The sequence below is a fragment of the Hydra viridissima genome, unplaced genomic scaffold, assembly GCF_058129835.1.
Source record: "Hydra viridissima isolate aposymbiotic clone 2 unplaced genomic scaffold, HvirCarnegie_v1 scaffold_17, whole genome shotgun sequence".
NCBI classification, from domain to species: domain Eukaryota; kingdom Metazoa; phylum Cnidaria; class Hydrozoa; order Anthoathecata; family Hydridae; genus Hydra; species Hydra viridissima.
In genome coordinates this window covers 1,385,329-1,406,656 of record NW_028324316.1, presented here as the reverse complement: position 1 = coordinate 1,406,656, position 21,328 = coordinate 1,385,329, and the positions used below count along the sequence as shown (strand labels likewise).

Sequence of the window (21,328 nt, the reverse complement as noted above, 5' to 3'; positions counted from 1 at the left end):
TGAAAATTCTTGACTGTTTAAACACTTTCGAACTAAAAATAAATATTTTTATATTAAAAACTTGTCACGTCTGACAAGTTTTTAATATAGACAATTAATTACAAATCAGAAAAAGTGGCGGTCTGCCCTACTCTTAAAAGAAAGTTTAACAACGCTCTTTAAAAAAATGTTGATTGCATAAAGAACATTATCATAAAAAGAAAGGAAACGGTTATGGTTTGGAAAGTGTAAAAAAACCTCTCAAGAGCAAAGTGAATTTTTTAGTGAATGAGTCTAAGTAATCGCTTGCCATAACTTATCATGGGAAAGGTGCTCTAAATGGATTTTTAGGATAAATAAAGTTTATGAAAAGTTTGGATTTTGACGTATATTTTCATTTCTCCCCTTCCCTAAAGTTGTTTCAAATAATATTCTCTTTCTGCTGCCCTTTTTACCCGCTGACATAATCTTAATTTTCAACTGAAGTAGTTAAATAAGTTCTTTCAGATCTTTGATAATTATTATTAGGAGGGAAAAAAATTAAAAGCAGCGAAAAGACGTACATACCGAGACTTATTCACTCTGTCATATAAGTAAAAGTAAATTAATAAGTAGATATTGCAACGAAAAAAATGATAATGGAGAACTATAAAAGCTCAAAAATAGAATCAGAAAAAGGACTTCCATGAAATAAAGGAGCAACAGGACTTCTGATGGAATAAACAAAAAGAAAGAGTAAAAGGTATTTTCCTTATATAAAAGAAGAGAAAAAGTCAGAGTTTTTAAGAGAGATTTTTAAGAAGATTTTTTTGGAGAAAGAGAGTTTTATTATTGAAGAATTTGAAATTGTTGACAGAAGACAAGAAACAGAAGAAGTAAAGAAATAAATAGAAGTCAGGAGAATAATTGATTGAAGAAAAGTAAGCGGAATTTTCGCCATCTTTTTTTAAAAAGAAAGGATATTTGTTTAAACCCAGAAGAGCTAATGAGGAGTTATTGATAAAAATAGATTGGACTCTACAAGTAGAGTAAAAAAGCATTATTTGTATTTTATAGCTCAATGAATAAAAGAGTGCTTACCATCGCACACTAATGAAACGTTTATTGAAATATATTGTGTAATAAACTCACATTATAGAAAATAGTATTTTATCTTTAGCAGCACTGCTTCTCATTCTATCAGCCATGATACGCTATTCAAAACTTTTGGTTGAAATACTGAAGAACCTTTATGATTGATCGAGACATTTTTTTCTCCAAACTTTGGTGTTCCTTAAATTAGCTGTCCTAGATCAAAGATGTTTGTATTGATTATGAAATATTAACACTTTCTGTTTAATTGAATGTCCGGATATTACAATCTTCGAACCAAATCCTACTTTTTCCCAAATCTTTTTAAGCTCGGAAGCAAGGCAAGAATATTTTTGATTTTATACTTAATTGAAGCAAACCAGGTCATGACTGTGATGTTTACGTTTGCATCTAAAATTGTCCTAAGAAAGTTTTACGTTTGTTATTGCTCTAACAAACGATGAACTGAGGATACCGTAATGTGTCATCATTTGTAGGAAGTGGTGAATAAGTTTAGTGGTAAAAAATTTTATTTCTTAAAAAACAAGATGTATTTAACGTTAATTAACTTATGAAATTTCGACTAATAAGACAGATCAATGTAAAATTAAAGTATATCAATTTAAAACCAAACCCTGTTTTATTTTCTCCAAAATTATGCAATTTGATATTTTTTGTATATCATGTAAAATGAAAATTAAACTTTTTTGTGATTTTCAAAGTCAAATAATCCAGTATGGCCAATCTAATATCAAGTGAAACTAGATAATCCTAGTACAACAAATAAAAAATAAAAAGATTAGCAAAAACCAGTGATTGAATCTAATTAATCAGTGGAGACGAATAAATGTTTTATTCAACTTACGATTTATAAACTACAACAACATCAATGTGCGTAAGTTGACGAGTGCATTTCAATTTTCATATTAGTGCTGTAGCCACAGTAATAAAAAACAGAAAATCACAACAGGTATTTATATAGTTGTTTTAAAAAAAGTTCATCTTTTAAATGAAGTATTATAAGTTTATAAGTTTTTATTTAAATTTTACGACAGCATTACATTTAACATAACATATTGTACCGCTATTTAACTAAACACCATTTTTTTATATTTCAAGTATCAACTTTAGCAAGCTAAACATTTAAAATAATGTTAATAGTTTGTGAACAAAAAGAGACAAAGCTCTTCAAATAGCATTTAATGCAACTAATAAAAAGAAACCATACATAACACTAACATCGCCTTTCTGGTCATAAATTAGAATAAAATTTCACTGATGGTCAAAGAGTAGGGGTAAACTAGCATTACTTTCCGAGAGACTCTTTTAGTTTTGTACCTATATCTTCCGCATTTTTCTTTGAAAACGCCAGATTCCTAACTGGGTTATGTAATCATATTTTTATCACTAAAAGCAATTCAGAGAATATAGATACTAATAAATCATAAAAACGCTATTGCTTTACCACTGCAAGTTTCCCCGGGTTCTCCGTTACTTAGATCAGTTACAAAAAGCTCAGGTATATTTAAAAATGGAAGCACTATATTTGTTACAGAACGAATTACTGATAAAATGCTTAGATACTGCAAAAAGAACTTTTTTTCAGTTTTCATCTATGGCGATAAGAAGCGTTAATAAAACAATTACTAATATCCTTTGTCCCAATCATTGCAAACCTTAAATCATTGTTTTAACACTTCGTTTTCATAAACTTTTTAATTTCAGTACGTTTTTCTTTTTATGATTAAGTGAATGATAATGCGGAGTAATATGCATAACTTTTATTCCACCTTATGGTGTTTCTCGTCTTTGCAGAACATCTCAGAAAGTTTACATCGCTCTGTTTAGCGTGATACTTGTGACCACGATCGAAAAGCGTACTTCAAAACTTATAAACAAATAATTGCTTGGTTACACATGGTTGATTCTTAAATATAATTCAGACTGAAATAAAACCAAAATGTGTCAATAAAATTTTTAATCACCGTAATAAATAATCATATTTTTGCTGCACTATATGAGTGCATGATCTCTGTTTAGGGTTAAACAAATATATCAGCTAAGCTGCTTTCTATAGCTTCTTAAGTTTATGTTTTAACAACTCATTTATAATTTAGTACCCAACTAGTATGAACTTTATGAATACTTAACTTAGTGCTGTGTGGCATTCTACGGCATTAAAATTTAAATCGTTTAGTACTGATGTATAAAGACACGTTGGTAATTTTACCACTTAGTGCTAAATTTCATGGCAACCTGTGGGTACCAAGATGTCTATTAGACATCTCAACAACGTCTTCGACTGGTGTCTAAATTCCATCTAAAAGAAGTCTCAATGTTAACCCCTTTTAGACGTCTAAATTCAGATGTTTTTAAGATATCTGATATCAATTATCTGTGAGACATCTGCATATTAGATGTCTTCAAGACACCTCAAAGTTGCAATCTTAAAGACAACCACTACGTTAACACATTTCAGACGTCTGAATTCAGATGTATTTTAACCATTTCCAATTAGTTATTTGTGAGACTACTACTTACCAGATGTCTTCGAGACACCTCATACCAGTAATTTTGAAGACGGCTAATTTCCTTTAAAAAGGTTACAAAAATATTAAACATTTGGATTAAATTAGTGTTATGTAAGATAAATATCAGATTATATTGGTTCCTTTACCAAGGCCCTGCATTTTCAAATTTGACAATTACCTAATTTCTCAGAACACGTTTCATGATGTTTTTGGTGCAATCTTTCCAGTTGCATCCGCCCACTTGGCGAAGTTGCATCAGCTTGAGTGTAATACAATTGTTTTAGGCTAAAACGTAACCTTTTTTTTTTTTTTTTTATTAAAAAAAGATCTTCTGTAGTATACCCATTAAATTAACTGGGCTTTAAACAGGGAAAGCCTTAAATTTATGTTTACACCATAAATCCCCTAAACTGTTTTTTTTTGTGCTACTATTGTAAAATTAATTTTACCTTTCCCTGTGCAAAACCCAGTTAAATGGATTTTAATACATAAATAGATAGAATTTTACATGTACTCTAAGGTGCCTTATAAACGGGAGGGGACGTTTATTAATTATTTTCTTTTCGATTTCCCAGAGTTTATCGGACAACTAATAGTATACATGTACCTATTAAAGAACTCTTATTAACATCCTTACTTTTACTGATAGAAGTTTGTCATTTGAGAGGTTCTTTTCGAATTCCATTAACTCATCGGTCGTGTTCACCATGTCCATATTTTGAACCAAGGAGCAGTTAATTGGGGTGCTTATTGAACCGCTTCCAACTCTGCCCCCATTGTTGTACATCCAACAAAGAACCCTGAGTTGAAAGTAAATAACTGAGGGCTGGAAATTTGGTAACCAAAGAAGATTTTAAACATAGATCACTATACAGTTGCAAATTCCTAAACTTAACATAGCGTTTACAATTTTTTCGAACTTTTAAATATTGCATTTGAGATGAAATGTTTTTTAAGAAACATTAAAGCAAACTAAGCAAAAAATAAATGTCATACTCATTTGATTTTGACATAGGTACAAATTCCCTATCTTCCTCATCTTCCAAACCATCATAAGACATGCTTACTACAACAAGAAAAGAATTGTACTTAAATCAACTTCAAAAAAGCGGTTTCATGAAACAGTGTTCAAGGAAAACTTAGTTGTTACTTTTAAAAGTAAAATAGTTTTTGCAGATATATCAAAATGAGGTTTGTTTTGTATTCGAGGTGTCTTCTGGCGTACTTCACTATCATCACTTTCAAAATCAGAAGAATTAACAGGTTTTTTTTTCTTGCGTTCTTTTCCTATTGATTGATAAAGTGCTGGTGGTTGTGGTAAAGCCACCCTCTGAACACAGCTTTCCTCAACCTTTTTTTCGTCATTGCTACTATCAGCTGTTGTAGTGTAGTTGCAGGTCATGCATTTCTCCTTATCAGCTAGAAAAATGAAAAGTCCTCATCTTAATATAATAGTATATCAAAACGAAGCCTAAGAATTAACAATTTATTATACAAACTTGGGTATACGTCTTGGATTTAAACCCAACCATAAGTGAAAATAATTTTCACTTTCAAATTTTTAGTAATTGTAATCCAGATTAGAGATTGTTACAATAAAAATTTAAAAGACATTTTGAATCCCAACACTCGTGAGAGATAGTATGAGCAATAACAAACAAATTTTGAAAAATACTTACAATGTGTAAATTTGATTTTCAACTTTATTTTAAACATATGTGCCAACAATCTTACACCGTTCATAAGAATTGTAATCTGTGTGGTTTATGATACACTTCAGGAATGAAGTAAGTTTTTAGGCAATGACGGGTGCCCATTCTTTCTTAGTATTTTTGGCAAACCATTTACTTAATTCCATTTGAAAAGCATGTGTATCTGAAATGTCGCCATCAGAGTAGCGATTGCAATCCCGGGATCCCGGGATCACGGCTTTTTTATGTTTCTGAAATCCCGGGATCGTCTAGCATCAATCCCGGGATTCCCTATAAGATCGAACAAAACAAAGCGTAATGAAAAAATATATAAAAATAATAACAACTTTGGGTATCAATAAAATAATTTTTTATTTAATATAAAGTTGTAAAAAGTATTGTATTTTCAGTTGTATAATAAAATACAAATCGAAAAGAATTGATTTAGAGAAAAACAAAAGTGAAAATCTTCGCACTATGTCATGTTGATTAGTATATACACTATTTAAAAATTAAATATGATCTGATTTAAATAACAGATTTGTAACCAATCAAATATATTGTTATAATATGCTTGCTTGCGATACCCACACTTATTATCATTATATATTACGGTTTATATTTATTTTATAATAATCCGTTATGTAATTCACGTTTACGTTGTTTCTGAAAAGTTATAATCGTAAACACTTTAAAAATATTTGCGTTAAATTAGTTAGATTTTTTAATACCTTAGTTATTATTGTTAATAATTTTTAATAGCTATTACTGTTGTCAGTTTTTTCAAACTGAAGAAAAGCGCATTTCTTATAAGGTAGAATCTTAAAATTAAAAATTAAATCAGCACGTCGAATTTGGGTTTTACAATTAAAAGTAACTCAGCTGTTTGAAAATATTTTCTACGGGATGAAAAAGGCCAAACAGCGATGCGTAAATTGCGAAGCTGCAAGAAGATTTTAAAAATTGGTGGTGGCTCAACAAAAGGACTTGATACACACATGTTTTCGGTGCATTATGTGAAGGTCAAAATTCCAACCCAACCTAATATTACCGGAGAATGAACACCAAATAAACCCCCAAAAAGAAATCTAAACCACTAACAGAATACTTTTCGATTTATGAAAGGGAAGATAAAACACTTTGTGCTACACTTGCTCGTTTAACGGCGTCTGACGGGCTTTCATTTAATGTGATTTGTTCTTCAACAGACTTACGTGCTGCTCTAACTGCTATGGGATTCAGAAATCTACCAACGTCAGTAAACACAATTCGTAATCATGTGGTAGAGTACAGCAAAAAAATAAGATTAGGTTTAGTTCATCAAATTGAAGTGTAGGACAGAGATTTTCTTTTTCTTTTGATGAATAGACATCACTTCAAAATCGTCGCTACATGAATATTAACGCCCATGGACAAAACTCTCAGCTCTGGAGTTTAGGTTTAGTGCGAATAACAGATTCAATACCAGCAGAAAAGTGTATTGAACTATTAGAAAAAAGATTTAAAGACCATTGTCTTGATCTATACAGCGACATTGTGGCTATATTGACCGACGGAGCAAGTGTTATGAAAAAAGTCGGCAGGTTGCTGCCTGCTAACCAACAATTATGTTTCGCTCAAGGCATACAACTTGCTGTAATTGATGTTCTTTATAAAAAGAGAGAATTCGATGCAAACCAGCTAGATTTTAACAATGAATTTTCTGATAGTGATTCATCCGAGAATGAGGACATTGAGGATAGTGATAACAATGAATTTTCTGATAGTGATTCATCCGAGAATGAGGACATTGAGGAAGATTTGTTGGACTAGAATCATGAAAAGAGAAGACCTAAAATTGAACTAAATGTAGCTCATAATCGGCCAGTCATTAAAATAGTACGCAAACTAATACTAAAATTTAGAAGATCACCTACCAAGAACGACATCTCACAAAATATTATAAGGCTGAATTTGGAAAACAACTGTCTTTAATAGTGGATTGCAAGACACGGTGGAGCAGCCTTCTGTTAATGCTTAAACAATTTTTCAAAGTAAAATATTGTATACAAAAATCATTAATTGATATTTACTCAGGGCAAGATAATTCTATAGCTCTAACACATGACGAAGTGACAATATTATTAGAGATTTTTACTACTTTAGTTCCCATTAAAGCAACGGTTGAAGAAATATGTCGTCGAGATTCTAATCTATTTACATCCGACATTGCTATTAACTTCATGCTCAAAATTAAAAGAAGCTGACAGTAATACAAGCAAATAAATGCGTAGAGCTTTAATGACTCGCATGCATAAACGCCGAACCAATATGAGTGGACTTCTGAAATACCTACATAACAGTCAAAGCCCCGTTGAAGTCGATGAAGAAATAACTACTGTGCCTTCTTCATTTAAATATCGAAAGCTTTCGGTAGAATTGCTGGAAAGATTAAATGCTTCCAATCCTGCTCTAGTAAGAGCATCAGTTGAGTCTGACATGCTGGATTGAGGAACCTGAAATGGTACCTGAGTCTGAAAGTAATACTTTAAGTATTGAAGAGGAACTTGATCGTGGACAATCACCAATACAACCAATTAGACATGAAATATTGTCATCAAAAATTTTAAAAGAAATAACACTATTTGAAAATGGGGGTACACGTTGTGATTATTTAGAAAAAGTTTATTCTTTTCTAATTACCGTGAAACCGACAAGTGTCGAGACTGAGCGGGATTCTCTTCCGCTGGACTGTTCAATACAAAAATTTGTAACCGCTTGGGCGATGAAACTTTGGACGCGTTATGCTTTCTGAAGTCTCATTTCGAAGCACAAAAAACATAATAAATCTCCTAATTTTTAACATAATTTTTTTAACGTTGATTAACATGTGAAATTTAACTAACATGTTAAATTAAATTCATTCAATAAATATATTTTTAGTCAAATGTACTGTTTTTATTCTACTTAATACTATATAGATGTTGTATCTGCTTTTTAATTCCGGGTCCCGGGATTGATGTTTTTCAATTCCGAAATCCCGGGATTGAAAAAGACCTCCGGAATTGCAATCCCTACATCAGAGGTATCTGATGAAGACAACACAGCTTATTGATATCCAAAGTCATTGCTATCATCAAAGACAAACTGTTCAATACTATCACTGCTTTTGCGTAAATCATTTCTTGCAGAGGAGTGATATGCCTCAAAGTCAACATTTTCAGCGGAATAATTTGCCTCAACTTCAAATTGTCACTTGTTAATTGTCACTCCCAATATGAGGTTTTTATAAATTGTTAACTGTCACTCCCTATTTGACCTTTTTATCTGATACGATATTTTCTCATACAAGTTCTCATGTAAAGTGTATTATTTTTCCGCTTTGGCATAATTATTTTTCTAAATATTTTATATTCTGGAAAAAGTGAGTTATGTTATTATCACACATGGGTGTTAGCAATAGAAAACCTTTTTTAACAGATGATAAATTTTTTTTTGCTAAACATTTTCAAATCAATGTAATAATAGTAATATGCATAAAAATGCAGTTTTAGTTGATAAATCCTATGTCAATATCAGAGGATCCAAAATCGAGAAAAACCGGAGTCGAGAAAAATCGAGAAAAAACTCCGTCGGAGTCGAGAAAAAATCGGAGCTTCGATAAAACTTTGTTATAAATTAAAAAATTAAACTATCTAGTTGATAATTAAACATTGTTCTTATATTAACTTTTTTATTTTTATATATTTCGATTTATAATTTAAAATAAATTTCAAAAAAAATTTTTATATTTCTTAGTACTTAAATATTTTTCTTATCGCAATCTTTTAACGAACAAGTTTTATCTAATAAACGGATTTCTAACCAGCATCGGTTAGGAAGAAGGCGTGAACTTTCAGTTAAATGCCCTTCCGCGGTGCTCTGTAATAAAGACTTCTTGGGGGTACCTATAGTAAAAACTAAAAAAAGAACATTAAAAAAGTATTTATTCTGAAGATCTTTTAAAATAATGTTTTAAAAAGATGAAAATATTTATCATTTCATCAGAAAGCGAACTACGAAACTTTGTGACAAATCTGGAAGACGAGGAGAAAACTCTTTCTGCTTCCGAGGAAGTTGTTTGAATTCTGTGGATGGCTAGATCAAATTTCAAAACTGCTTCTGATTTCACACCAGTTACTTCGTATTCTTTTAACTGATCGGTGAAGGTCTTGACTTTTTTTGGCTTTTTAGCTGTTGATTGATTTTGATATAAAACTTCTTGAATTTCGACAAAAAAAGATGTCGATTGTGATGGTTCTTCTTGTTTGCTTTTAGCGCGATCATCTGATTTTGTTTGGAGACTATTTTCTTTTGTTGCAAATAGTTGATCAAATAATTTTGCAGCATAAACTTGAATATCTTTTTTGGAAGCGTAAAAAAATGTGTGGTTTTTATTTTTAAAAAAATCGGGATTGTGCAAATAACGACTTAAGGATACCAACTTACTGTTTTTACGATTTTCGTATCTGGAGATTAACGCCTCAGCAAAATTAGAACTGATGTCAGTTTCTACAACCTTCAATTTCCTTACTAACGTTTCCATAATGATCTCACACTCCAAAATTGTTGTATTTGGTTTTTCCAATCAAACTGCAGCGTCAGCAATGACTTCCAATAAGTCAGACAGCGATTTTAAGAAATCCAAGTCAATATCATCTAACATGTTTAAGCAGTTTAGTTCTTCGAGTGTTTTTTTTACAGCTTCTAAGCAGTCCAAAAATCTTTTGATCATCTGAAAAACACTGTTCCATCTAGTGCGGTTGTCGAGCAATAGTCCTTTGTCATGCAAAGATCCGTAAACTTTGTGCATTATTCTTTTAAGAACTTCATATCGAAACGATGAATATTTTAAAAATTTAATTAGTATTCAAAGTTTCTGTAGACTTTTTTCGATATTTTCTTCATATTCAATCTCATTCTCCGAATAGCCAATAATAAATATACTCTCCTTCAGTCTCTCCATCAGTTTCTGTTTCTGTTTCAATATCCGATTCAGTTTCTTTGTTCACAATTTCGCGACAACCTTTTTTAGCGTATAGCAAATCACAAACACTCAAATGAATTGAATGATTCTGACAGATTTGATGTGGAAACTTAAACATGGTACCCAATTTCACCATCCAGCTACAGCCATCCGTAGTTTTACCTGCAACATCTTCATCATCTATACCGAATTCTTTTAATTTTTGCATTATTAAAATGTTTCGGCAGAACTAGGAGACGACAATTTCACCATTCCTAAACAATATGTTCGTTCGTGATGAACATTTAAATTGTAGTATCTTCAACCTCTATTGCTACACCATTCGTCACCTGTTAGTCCAAATTTTTCTCCTTTTGCTTTCAATACAGCCAATTCAGTGATCATTAAACATTTGGCTTCAGCATGAAACATCTTAATTTTTTCTGAAATTGTGGACGCTGACTTGGGCAAACTATGCCCATAATTTTCAAAAAGCATTCTTAGTGTTTCAGATTGAGTTATGGACCTAATCGAGTATCCATCAAGAGCTGTCAACTTGGCAAGAAGATAGTTTAACGATATCTTAGTCAAAACTGGTCTGGAACTGGATGGTTTTAAATCTATTTTCTCGCAACTTTTGATGTGACCAATTAGGCCAATTATGTACCACCACATTTTTCGTCTAATAACTTAACACAAAGTTCCTGACGGTACTTTTAAGCCTAGGTCTTGGAAATAGTACTTCTAGGTAAAATAAAAATCTTAAAATAATCTGAGCGTTTCCTTTTAACTACCTTATTAGAATAATAAAGTTAAAAAGCGGAAATTTTCAAAAATCACTACCCCGGCAGGAAAGGGTTAAGAACCTGCACACATTAGCACCTACATACATTAAAACCCACACGCATAGATTAACACCTACACACACGCAAATTGCATCTTGAAGACGTGATTCACGACATATTGTAAATAATGATCTTGACTTTTTTTGTAAAGGTAAACTACTAAATAGTTAAAATACATTAACTAATATCACACACTGTTTCACAGTAACTGTTTACAATATCTTTGCTTAAATATTAAAAAATTCTTGCTTTTTGACAAAAAAAGATATTTTATTATTCATTACATTTTATTATACCGCAACTGATTTTTGTGGATTTAAAAACTTCTATTATTAAAAAGATACTATTAAAATCAAAAGAGTTTCTGAAATAGTACAATGGAAAAGTACGAGTATGTTCTATTATATGGTTTGGAATAGAATGAGCTTTTTTTTTGAGGTTTTTTCCACCACCACCACCTGTCCCACTCAATGATATATTAAAAATAACTAGATGTCTAACTTCCGCGTATTTTTTGAAGCAAAATTCGGCCATTATGGGGGGCAAATTTAACAAATCATAAGCTTCGTATTTGTTTTGTTTTGCTAAATAGCGTAAAGATTTTGCCCCCCATAATAGCCGATTTTTGCTTCACTTTTTCTTATGCCGATTTACGGCAGTTAGATATCTAGTTATTCTTAATATATTATTGGTCCCACTGTGCATTACTAATTGCTTTGCGATGTAAACTTGTGTTGATATTGAACAAAGAGAACACTTATATTTTGAAAACAACATGAACTATTGTAAAAGCAGCGTAGAAATAAAATAAGAATTAAACTATTTTACGAGTAAAAATTGATATTTTCTAAAAACCTCGTCGAAGTTCCGTCGAGGTTTCTCGATTTCTCTCAAACTCCGAAACTCCGAAAAACCGAGAAAAATCCGAGGAGACGGAGTTCCGAATGGATCCATTGGTCAATATTAAGAATTGTAGAGATTAAAACCTTTATATATATATATATATATATATATATATATATATATATATATATATATATATATATATATATATATATATATATATATATATATATATATATATATATATAGCGCTTCCCTGTATCACCAATCTCTTTATAATATTGCTTACCTTGACTAGTCCTAAAAATAGGTGTATTCCTTGTAGCTTAAGAATAACATTTTAAATGGAGTTGAAAATTTTCTTCAATCATCAAAAGACTCAAACACTTCTTGAGCCTAGTTTAAGATTTTGAAGCACTAGATGTCCAAGAATGAAAACTGAAATATTAGTTACATCGCGCAAAAGGAAGGTTGTGAGGTTCTTCCATTTACTAAATTTACATTTCAGTTAAATATTTATCAAGTTTTTTAAAAAATCAATAAAATGAACTTTAGATCCGAAAGTTTCAAGGTGCTGCAGAATTTTTTGACTTTACGGGTTTTTCGAGATTGTGAAACTGCATACCGCATTTGACTAAGTAGCTATCTCCAATATTCATTTGACTGACTCTTGAAATTCTATGCTAAATTTTGGACATAGTGAATGGTCACAAAAAAAATACAACGGTGAACGCACTCTCAAACACATTAGCAAAATATGAAAATGCCATATGCAAACTTCTAGGATTTTTATTGTTAAAAATACTTTAGATGGATAAAAAAATTAAATATCAATTGGTAATATAAGTTTTATCATTTACTTGCATGATAAACTTATCACAAATTGTACAAATTAATTTTACAATAACAATACAATTAGAATATGTTAGAGGAATGTTAAAACAATTTATTATTAACTTTTGAACTAGCTACTAGCAAACTTTTAAAATGCAGTCAGTAATAATGATTACAGGTTGTTTGCAAAGTTTTTTTTTTCTCTTTTGATAAAAACCTGGATAAAAGAAAATCTTTATTAGTACCTCTTGATAATTTCTTTAAAAACACATCAAGCACTTAGAAGTTTTTGATCAATATTTTGTTCTTTATGACAACAAGCCCTCATTGACACAACAGAATAAAGAAGTTGTATAAGTTTCTGCCAAGATTGACTTTAAGAGTATTTTTTTTTAATAACATTTTAAAGTTAAAAAGTCAATATTTTGATAGATTTTCTTTCGTTTCTTGAACTGCTTCTAGACAATAGGATACAATTTTTTTTGGTGACTTCAGTCAGAATAGTTTTCTACTTTACTTTTGTGATTGACTCAAGCTCGAATTTCAAACTTTTTTATCCAAATGAAAACGAATTTTGTTGAAAATGAAATTTTATAGTAATAATTAAAAAATATTAAAAATTTATTTTACGGTTAAAAGAGAAAAAAAAAGTACCAATTTTGAAGTAATTAAAGCATAATATTTTTTTTTTCTTTGTCTAAAATGGGAAAAATTGTTAGAAATTAGTAAAAAACAACTTTATCACATGATATAACTTTATTTCTAACAACCGCAGCCAAATGTGAAGAAATAGCTATTTGCTCCATGAGGTAGTTTCCATAGATAATTTAGGAAGTTAGATTATCTTTGAGCATAATTCAATTAACTTTTTTTTAGATATTATTGTGTGCACAAATGTTTTAAATTTTTAGAGGGATCAGAAGTATCACTCTTTCAATAGCTTATGTTTTCTCTTAAGTAATTTTAAATTATTGATATGCAATAACATACAATTATTGTGCATCTAAGTAAAATTAGAATAACTATATAAATTATTGAATAATTTTTTCAAAGAAGTTTCCATGAAATATTAATGCCTTTTTTTTCCCCATATTTCTAAATGTTATTTTTAAAATGCGTAAGTTATAACAATAAAGTGTAATTTCATCGCAATTTACAGAACAAAAGGTAAAAAAAATGTGTAAATACATATAAAATTACGATCAATTGATTACTTACAATTTGGTAGTGAAATGTCTTTACAATTATATCAGAATAATACCCTCTTTAATTCACTAATTGGTCCCATGAGTGAATAATTGGATTAAGATTGAGCTTTCAACTCTCTGTTCTTTTCTAACAACTAATACTTAACATTTTGTGCACTGTGCATTGAGCTATTGTCATACTAGAAAACAAAGTTGGGTTCAATGTTCAGTTGTTGAGCACTTAAAAGTAGATTTTATTGAAAAATGTCATAGTAAACAATTGGTGCATATTACCATATTTTCTGACATGCTTTTAAGAATAAAAATAGAGCAAAGATCTTTTTCGACTTTTGTTAAGAAAAATCTTCGCTAAATGTTCAAAAAGCATCACGGACTTTTGTTTGCATTCATTATCAAAAAGTAATGCTGTTCAAACTTTTTCCAGGTACGCAATGAACTCAGTAGATACTACGATTGATTAAGAAAAAAATTTTCCCCTCATTACTTTTGGATATAGAAGATCTCAGAGAATACTGATTAACAAGTTGTATTTCCACACGTCATTTTCCTTACAAAGCATCTACAAAGATTAATTAAATTTACTAATAAACTTTAATAAGCATTTAGAAGACCTTTTCACAGAATAAGTTAAACAAAAACATGAACAAGAAAGGATGTTAAACAGTTATAATGATTTTTTTAGTAGTAAAGTGAAAATTTACAACTGCGTTATATTTTTTTTTTTTTTAAGGTATAGGACCCCTCAAAAATTTTTAAATTAAAATAACTATTTTAATAAAAAACCAACTATATTCTGAGAAAGAACTAGGTAACAACATTTAAAAAAATAAAAAATAATTTTATTAGTTGTCATGGTTACCAATTAAAATAGTCAACATTCAAAAATGTTTGTGCCACCCCGGCCATACTATCTCAGTAACTGAAAGCATTTAGGGTATGAAATTTTGGCAAAAGGTCAATAACCTGTTGATCTATAAACTGAACAAAAACTATTAAAAATAAATAAGTATTTGTGTTACACTGAAATTTTTAAAATGGTGGATTAAAAAAAACAAAATTTTTTAAGATCAAGCTAGTATAAATAAAAAAGTTTTTACAATATTGCAAAACTTTTAGTTCCAATTGTAAAACTAGATGCAATAAACATTTGCTGAAAATTTTATGCAAATTGAACATACCGTTAATGAAATAGGATGGCCGGGAGGTCAAAAATTTACATATTGAGAAAAACGCATTTAAATATAACATTCATAATTGTACCAAAAATTTTGATTGAAAATGCCAGTTTAAAAGCAGTTATTTATAAGAACATGAACCAGGATCATGTAGTCTACTTTCTTGGTCATTATCTGCATCTTCTTTTTTTTTTTTGTATCCACGAATTACTTTTCGTTGCTTTTTTGATGTTGTTCGATTTTGATACTCTGCTAAAATTAAACGCTTTTTGTTCATGATTGAACAACCATGAAGAGTATATATTCCTGGAATCATATTCAAATTTTCAAATAAAAGAACACTTGCTTTTCTTCCTATATTAAAATTTGAAACAGCGTCGTAAACTCCAAACTCCAACTATGTTAAAGAAACACTTTGTTTTGGGTATGCGCTGCCATATCATCCCATTAAAACTTTCATTTTGGTTTTGAGTCTTACCATGAAGGCATTTTTTTAAAAGTTAAGATAGGTCGATATAAATTGGTTTTAAATGGCTGACAACTAAGAGTGAAGGCCTGTGTCTGGTTTGTATGTAGAAGTTTTATTAGCGTTGTCCTGTTTATAACGACACCAGCTATTGATACCATTAGGGCAATGATCATGCCAATTATTTTCAGCTGATGAAGATACATGAAACAATGTTGCAAGTATTGCCTTTTTCATACCTTCTAAATCATTTACATTTTGCCTAACAGCAGTTCCATAGTAGTTTTATAGACGGTTAATTGCAGCATTTGTTATTTTTCTTCCCCTCCAAGTCCTTTGACAGTTTTTTTCAACTTTCTCAATCTACTACCAACACGTTTTTGTACATGTCCAACACACTCCAACTTACACACTGTAATACAAGGATAAGTATCCTTAACGTAAGAATAGCTTTTACAATCACCATCCCCATTATACTCTACATATCTTAGTCTATTTTGTGAGATTGAACGATTAAACATTCTTTGTCCACAAATCACTTCCATACCAGGAGCAGAGCCACGATAATTTAATTTACATACATGTGATGATTTCCATGTTTCAAATGCAGTAAGAGTACTTTCTTTTAGTTTAAATTTTAGGCTACATTCTTTGCATGATCGAGTCATTGAATCGCAATCAAGAATTTTACCTGTTTTCATTGATATCGCTGTAACAACTACATTAATGAAGAGAATCCACGTCGTTGCCAGCTACCAACAACTGATACTGCAGTATCAACAATATTTAATGAAGACTGAGAAATATCTTTGGCAGCATCAATCATTGTTTCTTTTGCAATAACTTTAGCACATTCAGAGACAGTTTTAATTGTTTTGTTGTAATTGTTTTTAGTCATTGGTTTAGGGATGTTCATTAAAGATGTAAATTTTTCTAATCCTGAAAAACCTTGACCACATGCACGCATTGAATAAATTATTCTATTATTTACATCAAAAGTTTTTTTTCCAGAGCATATCTTTGAAGTATAGAATTCAATTTTTTCATTGCAGTTACAGCACCAAATGTTTAACATTGAGCTCAATCCCTTTTTCTTAGAAAAACATTCTTAAAGATTTAAACCAGATTGTAGACATTTTTTTACAACATAATTGATAAATCACACTAGATAAAATTTCCATGTCAACAATACGATAACCAACAGAACTGTTTTCATTTAGCTGTGGTGTCTCAATTTTTTCAATTTTTTTTGAAGATACAGATAAATTCAACAAAGTGCTAGAAGAAAGATTGTCTTTTTCAATACTAATAAAAGAAGCTACTAGCAAAGTTGAATCATTTAGCAAATTTCTGGTATATCTACAGTTGCGGAAAAAAGTATTCGAACAAACTATTTTTAGGTATAATTCTATATTAAATGAAGGAAACCTCATACTGTTATATATATTTTTGTAGCTCTCTACAAGCTCTATCTAAATGTACCATCAAACATTTACTACACTAAGTTGATGTCTCTTTTGGTAAGAAAAACTAAAATGACTGTGAAAAAAAGTATCCGGACAGTTACTTTCTGCTAGTTTTTGGTCAAAATTTTCAATAAAGTTAATGGCATAATATCTTATAAGTATCCTAGTAGCTTAGGATAATATAAGTAAAAATGATAAAAACCATAATTTCTATTTCTATAACATTTAGAACCCATTGACAACCGTTACCATGGTGAAAAGTAAAGAATTGAAAGAAGTTGCTAGGAAAGAGATTGAAGTGCTCTCAAAAGAAGGCAAAACGGTTCGAGATATAGCTCAACAGCTTTGTATGCCCAAATCAACTGTTCAAGATTCTCTGGGGAGAATTAAAAAGCATGGAGTACTCAAAAGTTTGCCAAGATCTGGACGAAAACGAAAAACAACTCCAAAGATTGATCGAAAAATCCTCACTTTGGTTGAGAATTCCGTGAGACCAAATGCAACAGATATTGCGAATCAACTGAGAGAACTCGAGTTAGTCAATATAAGTCCTCGAACTGTTAAAAATAGGCTGCATGAGTATGATTTACATGGTAGAGCACTTGCCAAAAAACCGCTACTTACCAAACGACATATTGCAAAAAGGTTTGCGTTTGCGAAGAAGTATCAAAACTGGACCGTTGATGATTTAAAGAAGGTATTATGGTCAGACGAAACAAAAATATGCCTAAATGGTTCAGATGGTAGACGTTGGACATGGAGAAGACCAGGTGAGTTAATGCAACAAAAGCAGGTTAAACAGACAATAAAGCATGACAAGTATGTCATGGCCTGGGGATGCTTTAGTTGGAATGGTGTTGGGCGTATTCATGTTATAGAGGATACATTGACTTCCCCTAAGTATGTTAGAATACTTTCAAATCATATGCTACCATCTGCTCGAGAGTTATTCGATGGAGAATTCTTATTCCAGCAAGATTGTGGCTCAAAACATACGGCAAAAAATACCAAAGCCTGGCTCCAAAGCAAAAATATTAAGGTGTTAGATTTGCCATCACAAAGTCCAGACTTGAATCCTATAGAAAACCTATGGAAAGTAGTCAAGGAAGAAATTTGTAAGCTCATATTGACGAAAAAAGACGATATCGAGGAAGCACTCAGAAAATGCTGGAATTCTATAGATATGAGGTGTAAGAGTCTAGTTGAGTCAATGCCTAAGAGAATTGACGAAGTATTAACTAATAAAGGAGGATGGACTAAATATTAAAGAAATGAATTACAAAAAAAAAAATATATATTTTTGTCTGGATACTTTTTTCCACAGCCATTTTAGTTTTTCTTACCAAAAGAGACATCTACTTAGTGTAGTAAATGTTTGATGGTACATTTAGATAGAGCTTGTAGAGAGCTACAAAAATATATATAACAGTATGAGGTTTCCTTCATTTAATATAGAATTATACCTAAAAATAGTTTGTCCGGATACTTTTTTCCGTAACTGTATTTCCATGAAATCTTCTTGATTTTTTACTTTTAGTACTTTGTTTCACTCTGCATGACTTACCCATTGTTTAGAAAGTTTATTAGATAAAAAATATATAATAAAATAGCTTGAAATTGTTATTAAAAACTCGTTGCTATGCGTGTTGCTATGCAGACCAAATTTATCCAGTCAAAGGAAACATTGAATATCTCAAGAACTAAATCAAATTTTTAAAAATGGTTTTTTTTTTTTTTAAGATTTTTGAGGGGTCTTATACCAAATGAAAGTACATATAAAACCTCGCACGTGAAAGGTGGGAGCATTACAGCTTTTAAAGTTTTTTTTGTTTTTTGTAAAAAATAGCTTTAATTTTAAAAAATCTTCTTTAGCGCTTCGTGACATTAAAACCTAAAGAATAAAACTTGTTTTAAATATATTCAATTTGACTCAAGTATTGACCATGTTACGTAATGCATCAAAAAGGTACTAAATAAACTTTAGTGGATTGAGCTTGCGGAGAAATTCAAGCTTGACCTATAATTTAGTGAATTTATTTTCACGGAACTCTCAAAGAATACATTTCCCGCCAAAGTTTATTTTCGCGAGAGTAAAAGTTTTCTTTGCTGGTGTTTAATTTCAAAGATTGGGTGTCTATTTCCAAAGTTCACAAAAATCTCTTTTCGCAAAAATTTCTGACGTTAAAGTAATATTAGGAAACTTATGTTTGATAAAGATTGACAGATTTCTCCTTTCGTTCTTGTGTCAAGTAATTGAACATTTAATGCTCTAACATGATATGAAATCTAAACAATTTATTCTTTAGATAAAAACTGTAGTTCTGAAACAAACTTTCACTGTTGCCACAATGGTAAATGCTTCTACTAAAATTGAAAAATCAAGTGTTACAACAGTAGTTCGATGTGTTAAAACGACTATCATGCTATTCACAGTAATACTTATTTTTAATTTCGTATGGCTCATTACAAATCACTCTAAATCTGGTAAGGTAAAAATTGTGCCACTTTCCGATATTGGGAAATTACAACAAAATCCTTGTGTTTGCGAAACAACGAAATGCGTATTTCAAGGAGAGTGGATTCTGCGTTCTAATATCTCAGAAAAGGATCGCTTCGAAATGGAAAAACTGTATAAAATGTTTTCTCCAAAAAAAGATTTACCTTATGAAGAAAATTTACGTGAAGATGAATTCTGCGGTCCTTACTACGATGTAAACGGGTAATATGTTTCATTATGTTAGGTCTTTTATAAATGTTTTTTTTATTTATTTGTAGCACAAAGGGTGCTGAAGTTAAGTAGGTATGGGTTCTAGAGTTATATGAATCGGGTATTGTTTACGTTGGGATTGAGGTTGAGAAACTATTGGGTTAGAAAGGTCTGGATCTGTAATAACATTTTTTTTGCCTTACTCCTCTTTTTTATTCTTCTTCTTTAAACAAATATCTCTTTTTCTTCTTTATTTAAAACAACCAAAACTTCCGTTTACTTTTCTAAAATCAATATTTCTTTTGACTTCTATTTCATTCTTTACTTCTGTTTATCAAAAGTAAATTTTTTTCTCATTATTCTTTATAAAGCTTCTTGCTTATCTAAAATTCTTTCTCTATTAAACTCTCCTTTTACCTCTCTGTAAAACTACGTCTTCCTTCTGAAAAACCTCCCTCCCTCTCTAACGAAAACTTTATTTGTTTTAAGCTTTTATATTATTTGCTTGTTTTTGGTTACGATACCTTTTCATCATTTATCTATATGACAAGTTGAATTAATAAATCTATGTGTGCGTCTTTTCTCAGTTGTTGTAATTAAATTTCTTCTTTCCGCTTTATCGCTTATTTGCATGACTGGTTGACGAATCTTCCTGTTCATGTCTTTTACCAGTCGTTGTTTTTAATTTTTCTTCTTTCAAATTTATCATTTATTCATATGGCAGGTTAATGAGTCATTGTGTGTACGTGTATTCCTATCATTATTTTTAATTTAATTCTCTGTACTCACAACAATATGAAACTGTCCATTGAAATATTATGGGGTAGTTTTATTGAAACTGTCCATTGAAATATTATGGAGGTAGTTTTATTTTTTATTTAATGTAATTTTTTACATATTTACTTTTTTAAATAAGCTAGAATAGATTCTGTACTAAAGTAAAAAGTACATTTTAGAGCTAAGAGTTAACCAAATATAACGGAAATGAATAACAGCATCAACTAAATTTAGTTGAATAATAGCTGTTAAATATATTTTATTCTGTAACTCATTTAAATAATCCAATCAAAATAAAATTAAAACTCTCTGACTCGTTTCAAGTTCCAAGCTATTTTGCTGGTAGATAAAGTATATCCAAAAAGGAATCTCTTAAATGATGCATAAGTTAAGTACCTACTTGAATGTATGAATGAATTTTTTACAATTAGTAAAAGCCTCCGCACAATTGAAAACGAGCAACACTATTTTAGGATTTGCTTTGAACAATGTGTTTTGATTTGGTCCTAAGACTAAAAATTGAACTTTCAATTTTTCAAGAGTCGTTTAAAATGAAGTATCGGCCCTAAACATTGTTTTCCATGTTTTTTTCTCGCAAAAAAAAAGTGTGCACTTTATAAAATTGTGTAAAATTGTTTTCACTCTAAAGAATTGGTTTTAAACACAAAAAACATTTTATACCCATAGGTTTAATAAAAAAAGGGCCCAAAACTATTATTACTTGTCCATAGTTATGAAGCTAAGCTTTACT

The 21,328-nt window shown here is 30.4% G+C and overlaps 1 protein-coding gene across 1 annotated transcript in view; it reads left to right on the top strand.

Annotated features, from left to right (window-relative positions):
• Positions 1–1,895: 1,895 nt before the first annotated feature.
• The window catches only part of LOC149876978 (uncharacterized), a 33,334-nt gene continuing 13,901 nt past the window's right edge, over positions 1,896–21,328 (top strand). Inside the window, exons 1-2 of the mRNA XM_090074869.1 lie at positions 1,896–2,020; positions 19,400–19,812. Coding sequence (XP_089930995.1) covers positions 19,442–19,812 — 371 coding nt within the window. The 5' untranslated portion in view covers positions 1,896–2,020; positions 19,400–19,441. The remainder of the gene's footprint in view (positions 2,021–19,399; positions 19,813–21,328) is intronic.